The sequence below is a fragment of the Miscanthus floridulus genome, chromosome 19 (assembly GCF_019320115.1).
Source record: "Miscanthus floridulus cultivar M001 chromosome 19, ASM1932011v1, whole genome shotgun sequence".
In the NCBI taxonomy this organism is placed as follows: domain Eukaryota; kingdom Viridiplantae; phylum Streptophyta; class Magnoliopsida; order Poales; family Poaceae; genus Miscanthus; species Miscanthus floridulus.
Window position 1 is genome coordinate 43,807,396 of NC_089598.1, and position 15,846 is coordinate 43,823,241.

Sequence of the window (15,846 nt, forward strand, 5' to 3'; positions counted from 1 at the left end):
TTCCGTAGACGAGGAACGAGGCCATTTACGTTTGACGTAGGGAGCGAGGGGATTGGCTAGCACACGACGAGGACAGTACTCCCTCCGGTTCTATAAAACAAGTCGTTTTGGACATCGACACGGTCTTTAAGAAACGACTTTGACTGTAACTTTTTGCTATAAAATATTTATAAAATATAGTCAATATATACTTTTATGAAACTACATTTCGAGATGAATCTACTTACATCACTTTTATATTTTCAAACTCAACCTAAAAAAACTTATTTGTAGTCAAAGTTTAAAATGTTTGACTTAAGACAACCTCAAAACGACTTGCTTTAGAGAACCGGAGGGAGTAGTAATTTTTTAGGTGTACTAAACTAGACTAGATATTCACATTTATAGCTCTAAATCAATTTAAATTTTGTAATTAATCTAATAATATTTATTTGATGTTATAAATGTTTATACTTTTTGTAATAATTAATCAAACTTAATATACACACTGTTTTAGAATTACATTTTTTAAGGAGCGGAGGGAGTACCTCCTAGTAGTATTTATTATTTAAAGAAGAACACAATGTTATTATATTAAAAATAGCCATTTGATGATGCGAATAAGAGAAAACATTACATTTTTATAACAAAAGAAAATACAAGCCAACATCAAAGTAAATATGAACTTGCGGTATTTTGGCCTTGAGTTACTGCGAGTCATGCAGAAGTAAACGACGTGTATCCCTTCTTTTATATGATAAGATAAATGAAGCATGTATCATATCCCTTCTTAATTGTGAGAGAGCTTACTATATTTTAAGCCTAATGATAGACAATAATGATAAGTATGTATTTACTGTGAGAGAAAAACATTGTTATTTCGCTGAAACGATACGGTCGATAAGTTCAAGCGAACAGGGCCGCAGTCTGTAGCCAACATGTAACCGCTAATCTAAAACTGGTTATTAAATGTGCGTTTTGAGATGGTTCCATCTCATATTTGATTACGTGGATAGGACTTGTTCTTTTGTTTGGCTTGTGGGATTGGGAGTTTGGGACAGTAGACATGGATGGTAACATTTACACCGTTATATAGGTCCGTTAGTGGTGGGGCCAATATTCAGTCAAAAATATCTCTTCCACCTCCGTAACCTTAACCCGCGTCTCGTCTCCTCGACCCATCAGTGGACCGCGACGGGGAGGATCGGCACCGGCACGAACTTGGGCGGGACGGGAAGAGAGCCGCGCCGCGCCGTGCCCACCCGCCATCATCAAAACGGAGTCCAGTTCTAGCCCGATTGGAATCCGACTTGGCTGGTCCCATTGGACAGTGGCACAGGCTTCCTTTGCGCGCGCATAAATGCGCGGTTTCCCAGGGTGGCCGACGGAAGTAGCGATAACTCTGCCCCTGTCCGCAGGGTCTAATACGAAAAAGGCGATTTGTTAGGCTGCCTCGAGATCTGTCGCGGAACCTAAATCTTCGACATAACAGAGAAAACCCATTTTAGATATCCAAATCTAACTATTCTCAATTCTGGAGACTGCAAAAAGCCTGTCTCCTGATCTCGTCGTTGGACAAGACAGACAAAAAAAAAAAAAAAGAGTATTGAACCCGCCTGTAGCGGTTCGAACCAAGCAACTATCGCTTCCGTCGCCGGCGAGCCTCGTCCTCTCTGACCGCCGACGCCGTCGCCGCCGCGGAAGGGGAAGCGATGGGGTTCTTGGACGGCCTCCGTCTCGACACGCTGCTGAAGCGCGTCTGCAAGTCGCTGCTCAAGAAGCGGCTTGGGGATCTGATCCTCGGCGACCTCGACCTCGACCAGTTCGACATCCAGCTTGGCCGCGGCACGCTGCAGCTCAACGACCTCGCCCTCAACGCTGAGTTCATCAACCGTAAGGTGCTTTTTTTTTTCTTCCGCGCCCTCCCCCGCCTGCTCTCGCGGTTCCGGCGTCTTGTTCTCCCTCCCATGTGTATTGGAGCCGTCGCAGTCCGCTTCCGATTAGGCGCAGAGGGAGGTTAGGTTTTGTGATGGTTCCATCGCCGACTGCCGCTCGCCTGTTTTCTGGATGATCGGATTGTGGCGTGGGGAAGTTAACAACTTGGGACTCAAGTTAGGAATAATAATTGATTTGATTGCTGGGTGGGTTTAGTTGTTTCATTTTAAATTCTGATCGTGATTGGCCACTGTTTTGTGGCGCAAGTTCTAGTTGGTATTGAGGCAGGGGTTTTGGCTTTTTTTTGTGCTGGAGCTGAAGATTGGTGGGGTAAAGAAGTGGAGCTGTAGAATTTTTTTTGATTGATGTCTGTGTCAATTTTGGTTAATCTCAATCTGTTATTCTATTGTATACTTCAGTAGGTTCTTATTAGTTCAGTTTGTACCTAAAAGTTTATGGAATAGCTGCAAAATCTGATCTTGGGGGCAGGAGAAGAGGCTATGCACCTTTGTTGCAGTTCATTCATAGGAAGCATCCTAAATTGAAATACATTACAATGTAAAGCGTGTACACACCGAAATGCTAAGGGTGGCTAGTGTTAAATTCATAGTTTTCAAGGCGTCGCCTAGGCGACACCTAGGCGTCCAGGCGTACCCAGCTCGCCTGGGAAGCACTCGCCTGGACGCCTAACCGCCTTTTAAACTATGGTTAAATTCAATTTAGCAGAAAGTATCATGTGGCCAGTTAGTCTACGATTTTACTTGCTGTTCTTTGTAGCTTCAATACTCTTTGTTCACTATTTTTCTTCTAATTTTATTCATTGTGGTACTTAGCATACCACAATCATCGCTTATTCGAATGCCCCAAAAAAAAGTTGTGGAACCTGCAGAATTTAAATTGTTTGCTTCCTGTCTTAAAGTGAAATCATCAGTTAATTTTCTGTATTATTTCAGTTATCAGGATCCCCTATTACACTGAAAGAAGGATCGATAAAATCCCTGCTAGTTAGATTCGCTGCTAGCTGCGAGATTGTTGTTGAAGAATTGGAGCTTGTGCTTGCTCCATCTGTTGCAAGTGAAGTTGATGATGTGCATACTGAATGCTCTGTCTCGGGTAGTACTAGTGACACGCAGACATTAGTCAAGACTCAAAGAAATGAATCCGATAGCAATCAGTGTTCCACTTCTGTATCTCGAGATGTGGATGAAGGTGTAAAGAGAATTGCCAGTGCCGTCAAATGGTTTCTGACAAGCTTTAATATCAAGTTAAAGAATGTCTATGTCGTATTTGATCCTCAAATCAGTTTGAATAGTGGAGTCCCAGAAACTAGTCGATCTCTAGTTTTCCGAATTAAAGAGGTGGAATTTGGAACCCAACTTGGTCTATTTAAACTGGACAACTTTTTAACTTTCCATGAGGCGGTCATTGAGTTTTTGAAGATGGATGATGTCGACGCACTGCTTCAAAATGATCCAGTTAGAGGAATAGCTGACATTTCAGCACGTCATAGTACTACTGCAGTCTTCACCGGTCCCATTGGTGGCTTCTCAGGGAAGCTTAACTTAAGCATTCCATGGAATAAGGGGTGCTTGAACTTTGAGAAAATTGATGCAGACGTGTCAGTTGATTCATTAGAATTACGGTTACAATTCAGCAGCATCCGGTGGATCATGAATGTATGGGATTCTCTCCAAAGAAAGCCAGTAGATGAACAGAGTTGTGTTCATAATATTGCAGATATCTCTATTAGTTCTTCCAGCTCTGCCTTCTGTCCACCTGCTTCAAGCTCTTTGAAACCAGGTTTAGATTCTGTGATAGCCACCAGTGAATACTTGGCACAGAGCACATTTTCTCAAAGCAAGCAGGATAAAATTCAGGATTCTTTCCTTACAAGGGCACACGTGATAACAGACTGGATGGAGCCTGTTGCCCGTAAGGATCTAGGCGACCCTGATTCAGATTGTGACGAAAGGTTTGTTTCTGCCCTACATTTCATTCCTTGAAATTCTAATTAACTCTCATAGTGCACCTTGAAATTGATTTTGCCATATTATTGTCAATGTTGCTATACCACAATTTGCGCCTGTTTCTATATTTTGTGAATATTAGACCAGCAATAATAAGGTCTTCAAAATTAGTCCATTGGTCTGTGCATGCTTTCCAACTGTCAACAGTAAACACCTTTTTTTTCATTTCTTCTCATTTGTGGCCGCCACAGAACCCACTTATTGCTATCTTCTTTCTCGAATTGTTCTTTACTGCATTCCTTTGAAGTCCTGTATTTATAATTTAAAAAACAGGGCAACTTGCAGAGGGCCATTGACATTATTTGCTTGAGTATTTTTCTGCACCTTTGATATATAGCCAGGAGTTTTAGTGGTCAAATGCACTAGTTTTCTCTCTTCTTTGGCTTTAGCATAAATTTCCCTTTGCTTTGGCACTTAAGTAATTCTTCCATAAGAGTTTCTTGCTGTTTTCTAACAACAACAACAACATAGCCTTTCAGTCCCAAGCAAGTTGGGGTAGGCTAGAGTTGAAACTCACCAAGAGCCCCAAATCACGATTCAGGCACTTCAATAGCTGATTTCCAAGCACTCCTATTCAAACATAGATCTCTAGGTATATCCCAAGCTTTCAAATATCTTTTTATTGTCTCCCCCCATGTCAATTTCGGTCTTCCTCTACCTCTCCTCATATTATTAGCTTGGCTTAGGACTCCAAAATGCACTGGTGCCTCTGGAGGTCCCCTTTGGACATGGCCAAACCACCTCAACCGATGTTGGACAAGCTTTTCTTCAATTGGTGCTACCCCTAGGCGATCACGTATATCATCGTTCCGAACTCGGTCCATTCTTGTGTGACCACAAATCCATCGCAACATACGCATTTCTGCAACACTCAGTTGTTGAACATGTCGAATCTTTGTAGGCCAACATTCTACTCCATACAACATAGCTGGTCTAATTGCCATTCTATAAAACTTGCCTTTTAGCTTTTGTGGTACCCTCTTGTCACAGAATGCCAGAAGCTTGTCGCCACTTGATCCACCCTGCTTTGATTCTATGGTTAACGTCCGCATCAATATCTCCATCCCTCTGTAGCATCGATCCCAGATACCGAAAGGTATCCTTCTTAGGCACTATTTGACCTTCCAAACTCACATATCCCTCCTCCTGTGTAACTCCGCCAAAGTCGCATCTCATGTATTCGGTTTTAGTTCTGCTCAATCTAAAACCTTTAGACTCAAGGGTCTGCCGCCATAACTCTAGTTTCCTATTTACTCCCGCCTGGCTTTCGTCCACTAACACTACATCGTCAGCGAACAACATACACCAAGGGATATCCCCTTGTATATTCCTGGTAACCTCATCCATTACCAAAGCAAAGAGATACGGGCTTAAGGCTGACCCTTGCTGTTTTCTAAGTTTCATTTATTTATATTGTTGTGGGAAGCATGCTAGTTTTTTAAAAGAAGTTGTTTTTGGGCTGTTCTAATTACTAACCCCTTGTTATTTCTGACAGCATTGATCAGTTCTTTGAATGTTTTGAGGAATTGAGGAACTCCCAGTCAAGTTTAGGAAACAGTGGTATATGGGACTGGACGTGTTCAGTGTTCAATGCCATAAGTTTTGCATCCACTTTAGCTTCTGGATCTGATCAAGTTCCTAAAGGTATTCATTCCAACTTTGGTGCATTACTTTCAGTTTACTAATGGTTATGCCATACCTTCCACTCTTCTTGGTTTTGGTTATGAATGAAATAATGTGGCTTCTTCATCTGCCATTTTCTTTGACTCTTGAAACTATCCATGTTAAATGGATTGTTTTTCGTAGGAAAAAAAGTGGCATCCTTTACATGGACAGTCTCCAAAACACAGCTATCATGAAAGTATTTGTCAAGCTGAATCTGTACATGCTAAACTATAAACATTCATCGAGATATTGTTGGTCAAGCTTAAAGTTCATTTACTGCTTGTGTCCCAAAAGGGCAACTTTTTTTATGTGACTGGAATATGTATCAGACTGTTAGCACCTAAGTATATCGATGATGGAACATGGTCTGGACCTCTGATTCAATTGATGGTATTGTTAAAAAACGTTGTTTTTTTCTTTTCATATTATTAGTATTATAAATTGGAAAACAGATTTTAACTAACAGAGTAAACTAGTTGATAATGTACTGAAAAAACACCCTGAACATTGGACGCAGTTCTCAATTCATGCAAAAAACACTGTGTTTCATCAAAAGCTCATATACCATGTTCTAAGTTCGCCCATTATGATGTTGATCACACTTCTTTATTATGAATAGCAACAGAAGTGACTTATGAATAATAGCTTACTGACACTATCATGGCCATCTGTTAGTACCACAGGCATGAACAAAACCATTGCATTTATTTCAATCGTGGAACCATGTGGTTGTAGTATTTTACTTCTGCCACTGAAATGATCAGATCATCCATATATATGACTATACTTATTTTACTTTTCATTTGGTAACAGAACCAGTTGTCAAGAGGACCCTACGAGCCTCCATCACCGAGGTATCTGTTCTTCTTTTGTTCAGTGATGACACAGATATCGAAAATTCCAGTGTTCCTGTCAGTGCAGTGGATGATATGAGAAATTCTGAAATGTTTTCGAGCTGCCTTTCCTCTGAGCATTTTGAGAAATCAATTATATCTCCTGCTACAGCTTCCAGCTTAAATATGCATCATCTCAAAGCCAAGTGTGAGAACATTCACCTTGATCTACAGGTATTCATTTTGTCTGTACTGGTACAGCAGTGCTATTCTTAGTTCATGCATCATTTTAGTTTCACCAAGCTTGGTGTTTAATATTTTTTCTTGTTGATATCTGCAGACTTATCCAAAAAATGTAAGGTTCAAGGCATCAATTGCCCAAATTAAGATTGATGAATACTACCTCGCCGGAAACAATAATTCAGATGATTCAAACCTTGGTAACCACTTCTTGAACAATAACTTGCGGCAAGGAGTTCAAGCTTCCCTCCCTCGGTGCCTGTTTGCTGCTGGAGATCACTCGGTGGAAACCTATGAATTTTGTGGCAACAGTTCAAGTGAATTGACTAGAGTTGAATTGCTAAAAACTTTTGGCGAGTGCACATTCTATTATGATGTCAGTACCAAAGATCAAGATGGCAATTTAGTAAGCTCAACTTCTATGTCGATCTGTTTGGCGCCTTTGCTTTTATGGGTGCACTTCCATACAATATACATGCTACTGAGTTTTGTAAGTAAAGTTGAGTCTGATTTGTCACATGGAGAGCATAAAATTCAAAAACATGGTGACGAAAAAGGAAGCAGATTGACTACCAGCACAAACATGTCCTCAAGTGGAAGTCTAAAAGTTCAGATATCCCTATCACCGGCAAGAATCGTCCTGTGCTTTCCATCTGAGTTTTCATGGGATTTGAGCCACCCATCTGTCCTGGATAAGTTCCTGGTGATTGACCACACTTCATGTCTGAACATGGTAGGAACTGCATCACACCCCCAAAATGAAATGCAAAATGAGGTTCATCTTAGCAAGCCGTGTACCTCAATCCATTTGGCTCTAGGGAACATAGATGTATATTTGGTTAAGCCAGTCAATAATGTATTGGTTGGTAGAACTTTCTCTACAATGAAGATTCTTTCTGTTACTGGAGCCAGTTATAATGACTCTGGCATCACACTGATCAGGAGAATGTATCCTGTAACTGGCCCTGAGATTTTGAACAATGCTTGGAGTTTGCCAAAGCTGCATGATGAAAAGATTACTAAAAAACAGAACAGCAAATGGGCTGGCATTTCCCCTTCTTCAACACATGATCTTGCAGAGACAGGATCTAGTATGCGCCAGGAGCTCCTTAAGAACAGTGAGCTCTTATTTCATGTTCAACTTTCTTGTGTCTCAGTACAACTTAGTAAAAAGGATTGTGAGTTACTAAATAAGCTGCTAGATCATGTCATTGAGGGGATATCAAATGAACAAACAAGCATTTCTGGAAATTCCAAGGACCAATCTGTTCTGATCAATGATATCTGCATTCAAACATCTGTCCTTTTTGAATGCAGTATCTTGGAAATTTGCACTGAATTGAATGAAACAGTGGAAGTTGGTCCTTTATTACAGGCAGAACTAAAAGGATCCTGGAACTCTCTTAAGTTGAAAGTTTCAAAATTTTCTCTTTTCTCCTGTTCAAATGTTGGAGGCCTCAACAATGCTAGTTTTCTTTGGGTGAATCATGCTGAAGGTGAGCTTTGGGGTTCTGTTAGTGCTAAGAATGATAAAGACCCTGGAGAAAGTAAAGATTTTCTTATAGTGGCTTGCAAGGACTCTGCCTGCAGGCGGGGTGATGGTGAAAGTACTAATGTGCTGTCTATTGGCACTGCTGGCTGTTCTGTGACCCACATCAGGAACCCAAAGCTAAAAGAGAACTACACTTCTGTTGATGTTCGTTCTGGTACAATTGTAGCACCTGGTGGCCGTATGGATTGGATCAATGCGATATGCCTGCTGTTCAGTTCAGGTTCAGATAGAACTGAAAAGTCAGATGATAGTAACACAGTAAATAGCTATCAATCTGGTGAACCTTATTCGTCATCTTTATTTCTCGAGTTGGCTGATGTTGCTGTTAGCTATGAACCTCATTTTAAAAATTCCACTCTCAGTGCTGGAGCAGCAGACCGCAAGTTTTTCTCATGCCTTTTAGCTGCATCATCATTTAAACTCCATAATAAATCTGCATCAGCCTCTGCAGCTACTGATTTTGATATCCAGTTACGTGATCTTGGGGTCCTCATTTCTCAATCATCTGGCTCAACAAATGTCACTTGTAGTTATGGTGTAGATTACCTTCGTCAGTCAGGTTATATTAAGGTTGCCCAGAATACATTCGTTGAAGCTTCTCTAAGATTAGATTCTTCCTTTTGGAAGCTTGAAATATCTGATTCCCAATTTGATATTGGTACATGTCATGACACAATTTATGGTCTTATTGGTTTGGGATCCCAACTCCAGCAGCTATATGGTCCAGATATGCAGGATGCTTTAGATCATCTACAGTCTAGGTGGAATAGTGTTCAGCAGGCAAACAGGCAAAATATGGCTGCTGATGCATCAGACAAGTCTGAGAGCAGTTTGGAGATTTCGGCGGATTCTGGGGATTACCAGTCAGATGGATTGCTTGATGATATTATTGAGAATGCTTTTTACACAGAGGACTGCTTGGACAACAATTTTTGGGAGAGCAATTGCCATCACTTATTTAGTAGCAGTGAGACGGATGATGGATTTGAGCTGAATGCAGCCACTTCACATGAATTTCTTAGATCTACTCCAGAAGGCAATGTTACTCAAACATCACTAGAACAGAATACCTGTCCTGATCAAATCATTGATTCATATTATATGCCTGAATTTCATCAATCATTATCAACTCTATGTGATGAAGAGCATAAATGTACATCTGGTGACAATTCTCGTAGAACCCTGGAAAGTGAAGATGCTGGATGGTATAACAATGTTCCCTTAACAATAGTTGAGAATCATGTTTTGAAAAAGAAAAACAAGCAAGTAGAGCAAGTACTTCAACATGAAGTGGCTTCTGTTTGCAGTTTGAATCCTGATAATCTGAAAGGAAAGGTTCATATTCATGATATAGATGTAAAGTGGCGGATGTATGCTGGAGATGACTGGTTATTACCTCAGAAAGATTCAACTAGCTTAACATGCACAGATGGAAGAGATAGGAGCTCTTCACTGGAATTTACCTTGAGAGGGCTCAGTATCCAAGTTGACATGTATCCAAATGGGGATGTTTCTATATCTAAGCTATCCATAGCTGCTGAGGACTTAACTCTTTGTGATCAAAGTATCTATGCTCCGTGGAAACTGGTATTTCTATATTACCAAGTTATTATATTTACAAACTAGCTTTAGTTCCATGGCTAATGATTTGTAATCATTCTCATCCTTTTAAAAAGGTTCTAGGATGTTACAACTCAAAGGATTACCCAAGAGAGTCTTGCTCCAGTGCATTCAGGTTAGAACTGGAGTCTGTGAGGCCTGAGCCACAGGCACCTTTGGAAGACTACAGGTAAATGAAGTATTACATTTCGACATAAGATTGGATTCATATGATGAAAAAAAGACCCTTAGCTTGTTTCTGTTAATCCATACTGAGTTTTGCCATACTCAATTGATTCAAAAGATTATTTATGCCATTCATACCTATAGTAAAACATTCTTTGGTTAGATTGTAGTTGAAAAACCTATGTAGTGGCTGCAGATCAGTTATGGAATAAGGCAGGATGCACTTGCTAATTTATGTTTTTGAATAAGTGAGTAAACATAAATGGTAGAGCCTACGCATCAGAGGCTCTATAAATGTGTCCCACTGGAGTTTGAGGCATAAGGCATTTGTACCCACTACCAGGTGACATTGATGCTACTTGGTCTGTCATGGCAAAGGGTTAGGCAAGAGGGAGGGAAGGCATAGGCATTGGAGGGTGTAGGGAGCCTTTGGGGGACCCCTTTTATTGCTTAGTCTAAAAAGTATGTTGTAGCTTAAAAAGGGAGAAAAAAAGGAGAGACATCTGAAAAGACATTGCTTGAAAGGTCGACAAAAGCCACCCAAAAGCCGGCTCTCATCTGTACAGGTGCATTGTTGCCACAAGCCGGGTCTTAACCCATATAATTACAAGGGTTCGAGCCCTGATTCGTAGCCTCACAACTGGAGAACTTACCACCATCCTACAAGCATGTTTTCAGTGCTCTTATTTAAGAGAGCTCTTCATAGAAACAATATGAAATACTCTCTCACTTTTGTGCTCTCTTGATATTACAATTACAATTGATTCTCTTCTGTTGCACTATCCTAATTTTTGCAGGCTCCATCTCGAGATTTTGCCTCTACAATTGCATCTTGATCAAGAGCAACTTAACTTCCTAATCAATTTCTTCACGAATGATTCATGTAACAATGATCCTCATTTGCATTGCGAAAATGAGACTGATGATGTGAAGAGCACAAGCAATGGAAGCAATACAGTTGTGGATGAGGCATTACTTCCTTTCTTTCAGGTATTTCCATGTTCATCATCACTTACTTTAACAGACGGCTCAGTGAACTACAAACACAATCGTCGGATTTTGTCTTATTTGTTATGGGCTCTTTGAATTAATCTAGGCCATTAGATGATCTTAAAATCTAGCAGTGTTGATGGAGTTCTGGTTGGCCATGTGAGGCGCATGAGCAGCTTGGGCCCACCTGTCATTAGGTGGAAGATATGGAAGAAACGCCCTGCTTTTAATAATAATATAATAATAATAATATTATTGTTATTGTTATTATTATATTATTATTATTAGTTTGCACTCAATGAACTGAAACCTGAGTGTAACACTAGCACACAATCATGTTGTCACAAAAGGCCAAGCAAGCGCTAATTTTGTTTGCTTCATGTGACAAACATCAATCACATATCATTTCATTGTAAGCCTCAGGGCTATTTGTCTTCAGTATATAACATTGTGATCTGTTTTTTCCTCTCTGATGCCAGAAATTTGATGTAAAGCCCCTTGTTCTGCACATTAATTATATACCCCGTCAGTTTGACCCGATTGCACTAGGCAAGGGAAATTACGCAGAACTTCTCAACATTCTTCCATGGAAGGTAAACTGTAGTGAAAGAAACACATTTAGTAGCAAAGAAACTTTCTGATGATTATGTATAATAACCCTGATATGAGATTTCTTGCACAGGGAATTGATTTGAAGCTTAAGCATGTTTCTGCAATGGGTGTTTACGGATGGAACAGCATAGGTGATACAGTAGCTGCGGAATGGTTGGAAGACATTTCTAAAAATCAGGTCCTCATCTCCCCTTGTGCACCTGTACTCTCAGATATGTATGCTTTTGCATGAGTAACACGGAACATGTAAAAACTCGATAGCAGAAAAAGTCTACAAGAAATAGAGATAATATTTAGTTTTTCTTGTGCAAATACAGAGAAAATACTAAATCTCCACTTGATTTATGAATAAATCCCCCTGTAGTCTGAACTGAAGTATCTGTTGTCTAGGTGCACAAATTGCTAAAAGGGCTTCCTCCAATAAGATCACTAGTTGCTGTTGGTTCAGGGACCAGAAAGTTGGTCTCTTTGCCCATCAAAAGCTACAAGAAGGATCGGAAATTGCTCAAGGGAGTGCAAAGAGGTAAATATAGATATATAGTGTAGAAAATATACAAATTATGTCAGCTAGCATTTCTGCTGGAATTGTGATTATGCAGTGGTACTATGAACTGCTTGATGGTGACACCATCCTCCATTACCACTAACAATGACAGAGATTCATTTCTTATTTGACAGGCGCAGTTGCTTTTATTAGAAGTGTTACCATTGAAGCAGTAGGACTTGGAGTCCATTTGGCTGCAGGAGCTCATGATATGCTTGTGAAGACAGAACACGCCCTTACAACTGTTCCACCACCTTTAGCCTCATGTGAAGCAAAACGAACAAAACACAACATTAGAGCTAACCAACCTGAAAATGCACAAGAAGGAATGAAACAGGTACGGAGTTCCTCTGCCTTGCATAACAATTTGGATCTTTGATAATTACTTACATCGCTGTTCTTGTTTGGGACTGCTTTTAACTCTTTGCGTCACTTAGAACTATAATTTATGATTTGGAACTAAAGTTTGAAATATATTCCCAATGACTGAAGTCTGAACGTTGAACATCCCTGAGGCCTAATGGCCTAACAACTACCAACACCTTTCATGTAGTGCTTTAGTGTTATTAACATTAGTTAAAATTTTGCAGGCATATGAAAGTTTAACTGATGGGTTTGGAAGGACTGCCTCTGCTCTCATTGGCAATCCTATTAAAGTTTATAACCGAGGGGCTGGTGTCAGATCAGTTCTGGCTACTGCAATCTGTGGAGCACCAGCTGCTGCAGTAGCTCCAGTCTCGGCATCTGCTCGTGCTTTACATTATGCACTTCTTGGGCTAAGGAACAGGTCAGTTTTTGCACATTCTCAACTCATTCTTAAGTATTTGTGCTGTTGTTATTTGTACACTATGCCCCCTTATATCATCGATAGAGTTTTATCCACATAATTAGTGAGTACCAAAGAGTTTGGATCTGTCAGCGGAGATTTTAAACACCACACAAGAAATTATTTTTCCAGGTCATATAAACTTGATATTCTGAAGGGCGGGCCTGGTGCAAGCGGTAGAGTCTTACCGCCTGTGACCGGAAGGTCCCGGGTTCGAGTCGCGGTCTCCTCACATTGCACAGGCGAGGGTAAGGCTTGCCACTGACACCCTTCCCAGACTCCGCACAGAGCGGGAGCTCTCTGCACTGGGTACGCCCTTTTATATAAACTTGATATTCTACTTTTAGTCTGTTAAATAATCCAGCAGCAGAAAATAATAAAGTCAGCAGTCGGACTTCTTAGTCACTAATTCAACGAAGTGGAGTAATTTTGATGTTTTTTTGTCGTAATCTGGCTAGCCGAGAAACATATTTTTGAAGGATCAATTGTGCCTTCACTTAGTGAAAGGAATCATGTCTTTGCTGCTAATTTGTGTTAGCAAAATTTTTTTTTACACATTTGCAGCCTTGATCCTGAGCACAAGAAAGAATCCATGTACAAATACCAGGGACCCTCTCAAGCATAGACGTCATTGAGAAGATGAGTTGGGGTGGTCAGTTCATTCTTTGGCGTGCCTTACACCATCTCTCTGAAACAACTGGTTTAGGAGCTCCTGTGCCAGTCTCGTCCAGTGGTGAGGTGCAGACTTGTACAGTGTAAGCGAGATTCGCTATTGCAGAACTTTAATGCTTTTGAAAATCAGCATTATCTGATGTGTTCTTACAGACGTTTTGATCCATCTGCACAGGTGTACAGATCGTAGGACAGATTATATGTGGCATCAAAGCCTTACACTATGTAAATTAACACGTAAGGGTTTAATTACCACTCATCTTTTCCACCACGCAGGCACGAGGAAGTTTTGTAATCCCTCTTCGCTTAGTTTAGGAAGATACCCTAGGGCTTGCATGACTGTTCCCGGTGTACATAATGTGGTTGCTCTGTGAGTTGTGCGGATGTAAATATATATCTCTCTTTTGCTTTGGTTGTGTGTGTGCGCGCACCTCTGGTCCGCTGACAATAAGTTCTCACGATTTGCAAGTGTAAATATTATCATCAATGTTTTGAGCTGTTGCTGGTGTCATTTGTCACTTTCATAAGAAAAAAAAATATGGTGCATTAGTATTACTATTGCGCATGCCAATATCTGGGTACATTTGGTAAATGTTATATGTTGACCCGGCCAATATTACTTGAGAATGCTATTCCATCCCTAAATAAATGTTGTTTTTGGTTTCTGTACTATAAGTTTGACTAGATTTATAAAAAATACGTGCAACATTTATATCTCCAAATAGATTTATTATGAAAATATATTTAATGATCTATCTAATAATATTAATTATGTATCATAAATATTAATTTTTTTATAAAATTAGTTAAAGTTATTTCTTGGGAAGCGAGAACGACAGTTATTTAGGGACATAAGGACAATTATTAGAGACTGAGGGAGTATGCATCATTAAAGTAGTAAATGTTATGTTGAACGAGGGGACCGGAGTTGGCGTCAAAGTTAATGACACATTTATAGCCCCAAACAACTCCTAGCTTTGGGCGTAAACTCTAGAAGCACCAATTTGGGCGCGTTTGGTGGAGCTCGCGTCGGCTCTGGCTCTACCACTATGCGGGTACTGTGGCGGAGCACCACAAACGTAGCTCCGACAGCTCCTTCTCAATCCACGTTCATTTGTATAGGAGCCAGAGCTATTTTTTTAGTCGCTACAGTGATCTACAGGGTTGCACAGTCCCTGCATGGAGGAGCCGGAGCCCTGGAGAGCCGAGCCAAACACGGCCTTTGAAACCTAGGATTTCTAGAACGCTGAAATAGAAAAAATATAGGACAGACTTCTATGTCACTTGCAGTTCTACATGAACCGGAAATGTAGAAAAGTTTTTAATGGAGCATTTGGAAACAACATATCAACATAGTAGAAACGATAGAATTCGGGGAGGGGAGAGAGAGACGAGAAACAACATGAATTAAAGAAAGAAAGATAGATAGATAGATAGATAGATAGATAGAAAAGAGAGTTTTCAAGAGGTTGATTTTTTGCAAAATTCCTATGGATTGAGTCATTCCATAGAGATTCTGTAGGACTTCAAAGCCAGTCCTTTGTTCCAAAGAGCCATATAGGAATTTTCTATAGGCTTATGATCGTACAAGGGACCTAAATGTCGGCGTGTTTTTCAACTACGAAAGCCTGTAGCTGCCATATTTAAAGTCTAACCAAGCAGCGTCCTTTTACTCGTGGCGCCCGCAGTTGAGGGCTGGCAAGATATGGCGGGGAAGCCGGGGAGCCAAACATCCTCTACCTCTACCTCTACCTCTACACCTAAAAAACATGAAGGGTTATCGTCGTTGCTCAGAAAATCGCCCGCTCATCATCTGCTCACATCTATGGAGTTCGTATTGTCCGCGTGTGGAGTCCACGACGGAGATGGTCGGCGGCCTCATCACAGTACTTTGCAACAGACCTGAATGGACGAATGCCATATTCCTACTTCTCCTGAATGGACTCGAAGTTCTGCAGCGTGAGGCCATGTTCCTTACCTCTGCGACATGGATCCCTGCCTCTGCCTGCACCTGTGACGGTCTTCCTCTTAGCATCAACGTTGAGCACCTTGTCCATGAGCGGACGGACGATCATCTCGGATGGGAGAGCACGATCTCGTTGGGGGACTCGAGCGTCCTGATCTTGCGCCACTCCTTGTGCACGACGGCGAGCATGCCCACAAGGCCCGAGATGTGGGAGCGAGTC

General features: G+C 40.8%; 1 protein-coding gene across 2 annotated transcripts; it reads left to right on the forward strand.

The window, feature by feature from the left end:
- The first annotated feature begins 1,504 nt into the window (after nt 1–1,504).
- On the forward strand, nt 1,505–14,231 carry LOC136527049 (autophagy-related protein 2-like). 2 transcript variants are annotated; one of them, XR_010776667.1, is made up of 14 exons: nt 1,505–1,877; nt 2,868–3,886; nt 5,437–5,585; nt 6,420–6,673; nt 6,780–9,818; nt 9,908–10,020; nt 10,814–11,006; nt 11,486–11,599; nt 11,689–11,796; nt 12,009–12,141; nt 12,297–12,499; nt 12,753–12,949; nt 13,553–13,743; nt 13,836–14,231. XR_010776667.1 is itself a non-coding variant. In XM_066519660.1 (13 exons), the coding sequence occupies exons 1-13, from the start codon at nt 1,692–1,694 to the stop codon at nt 13,611–13,613; spliced, it is 5,769 nt and encodes a 1,922-aa protein (XP_066375757.1). In that variant the 5' UTR covers nt 1,505–1,691; the 3' UTR covers nt 13,614–14,231. The 2 variants fall into 2 exon arrangements, 1 of the variants encoding a protein (XP_066375757.1); XM_066519660.1 differs by having other exon boundaries at nt 13,553–14,231.
- The last annotated feature ends 1,615 nt before the right edge of the window (nt 14,232–15,846 follow it).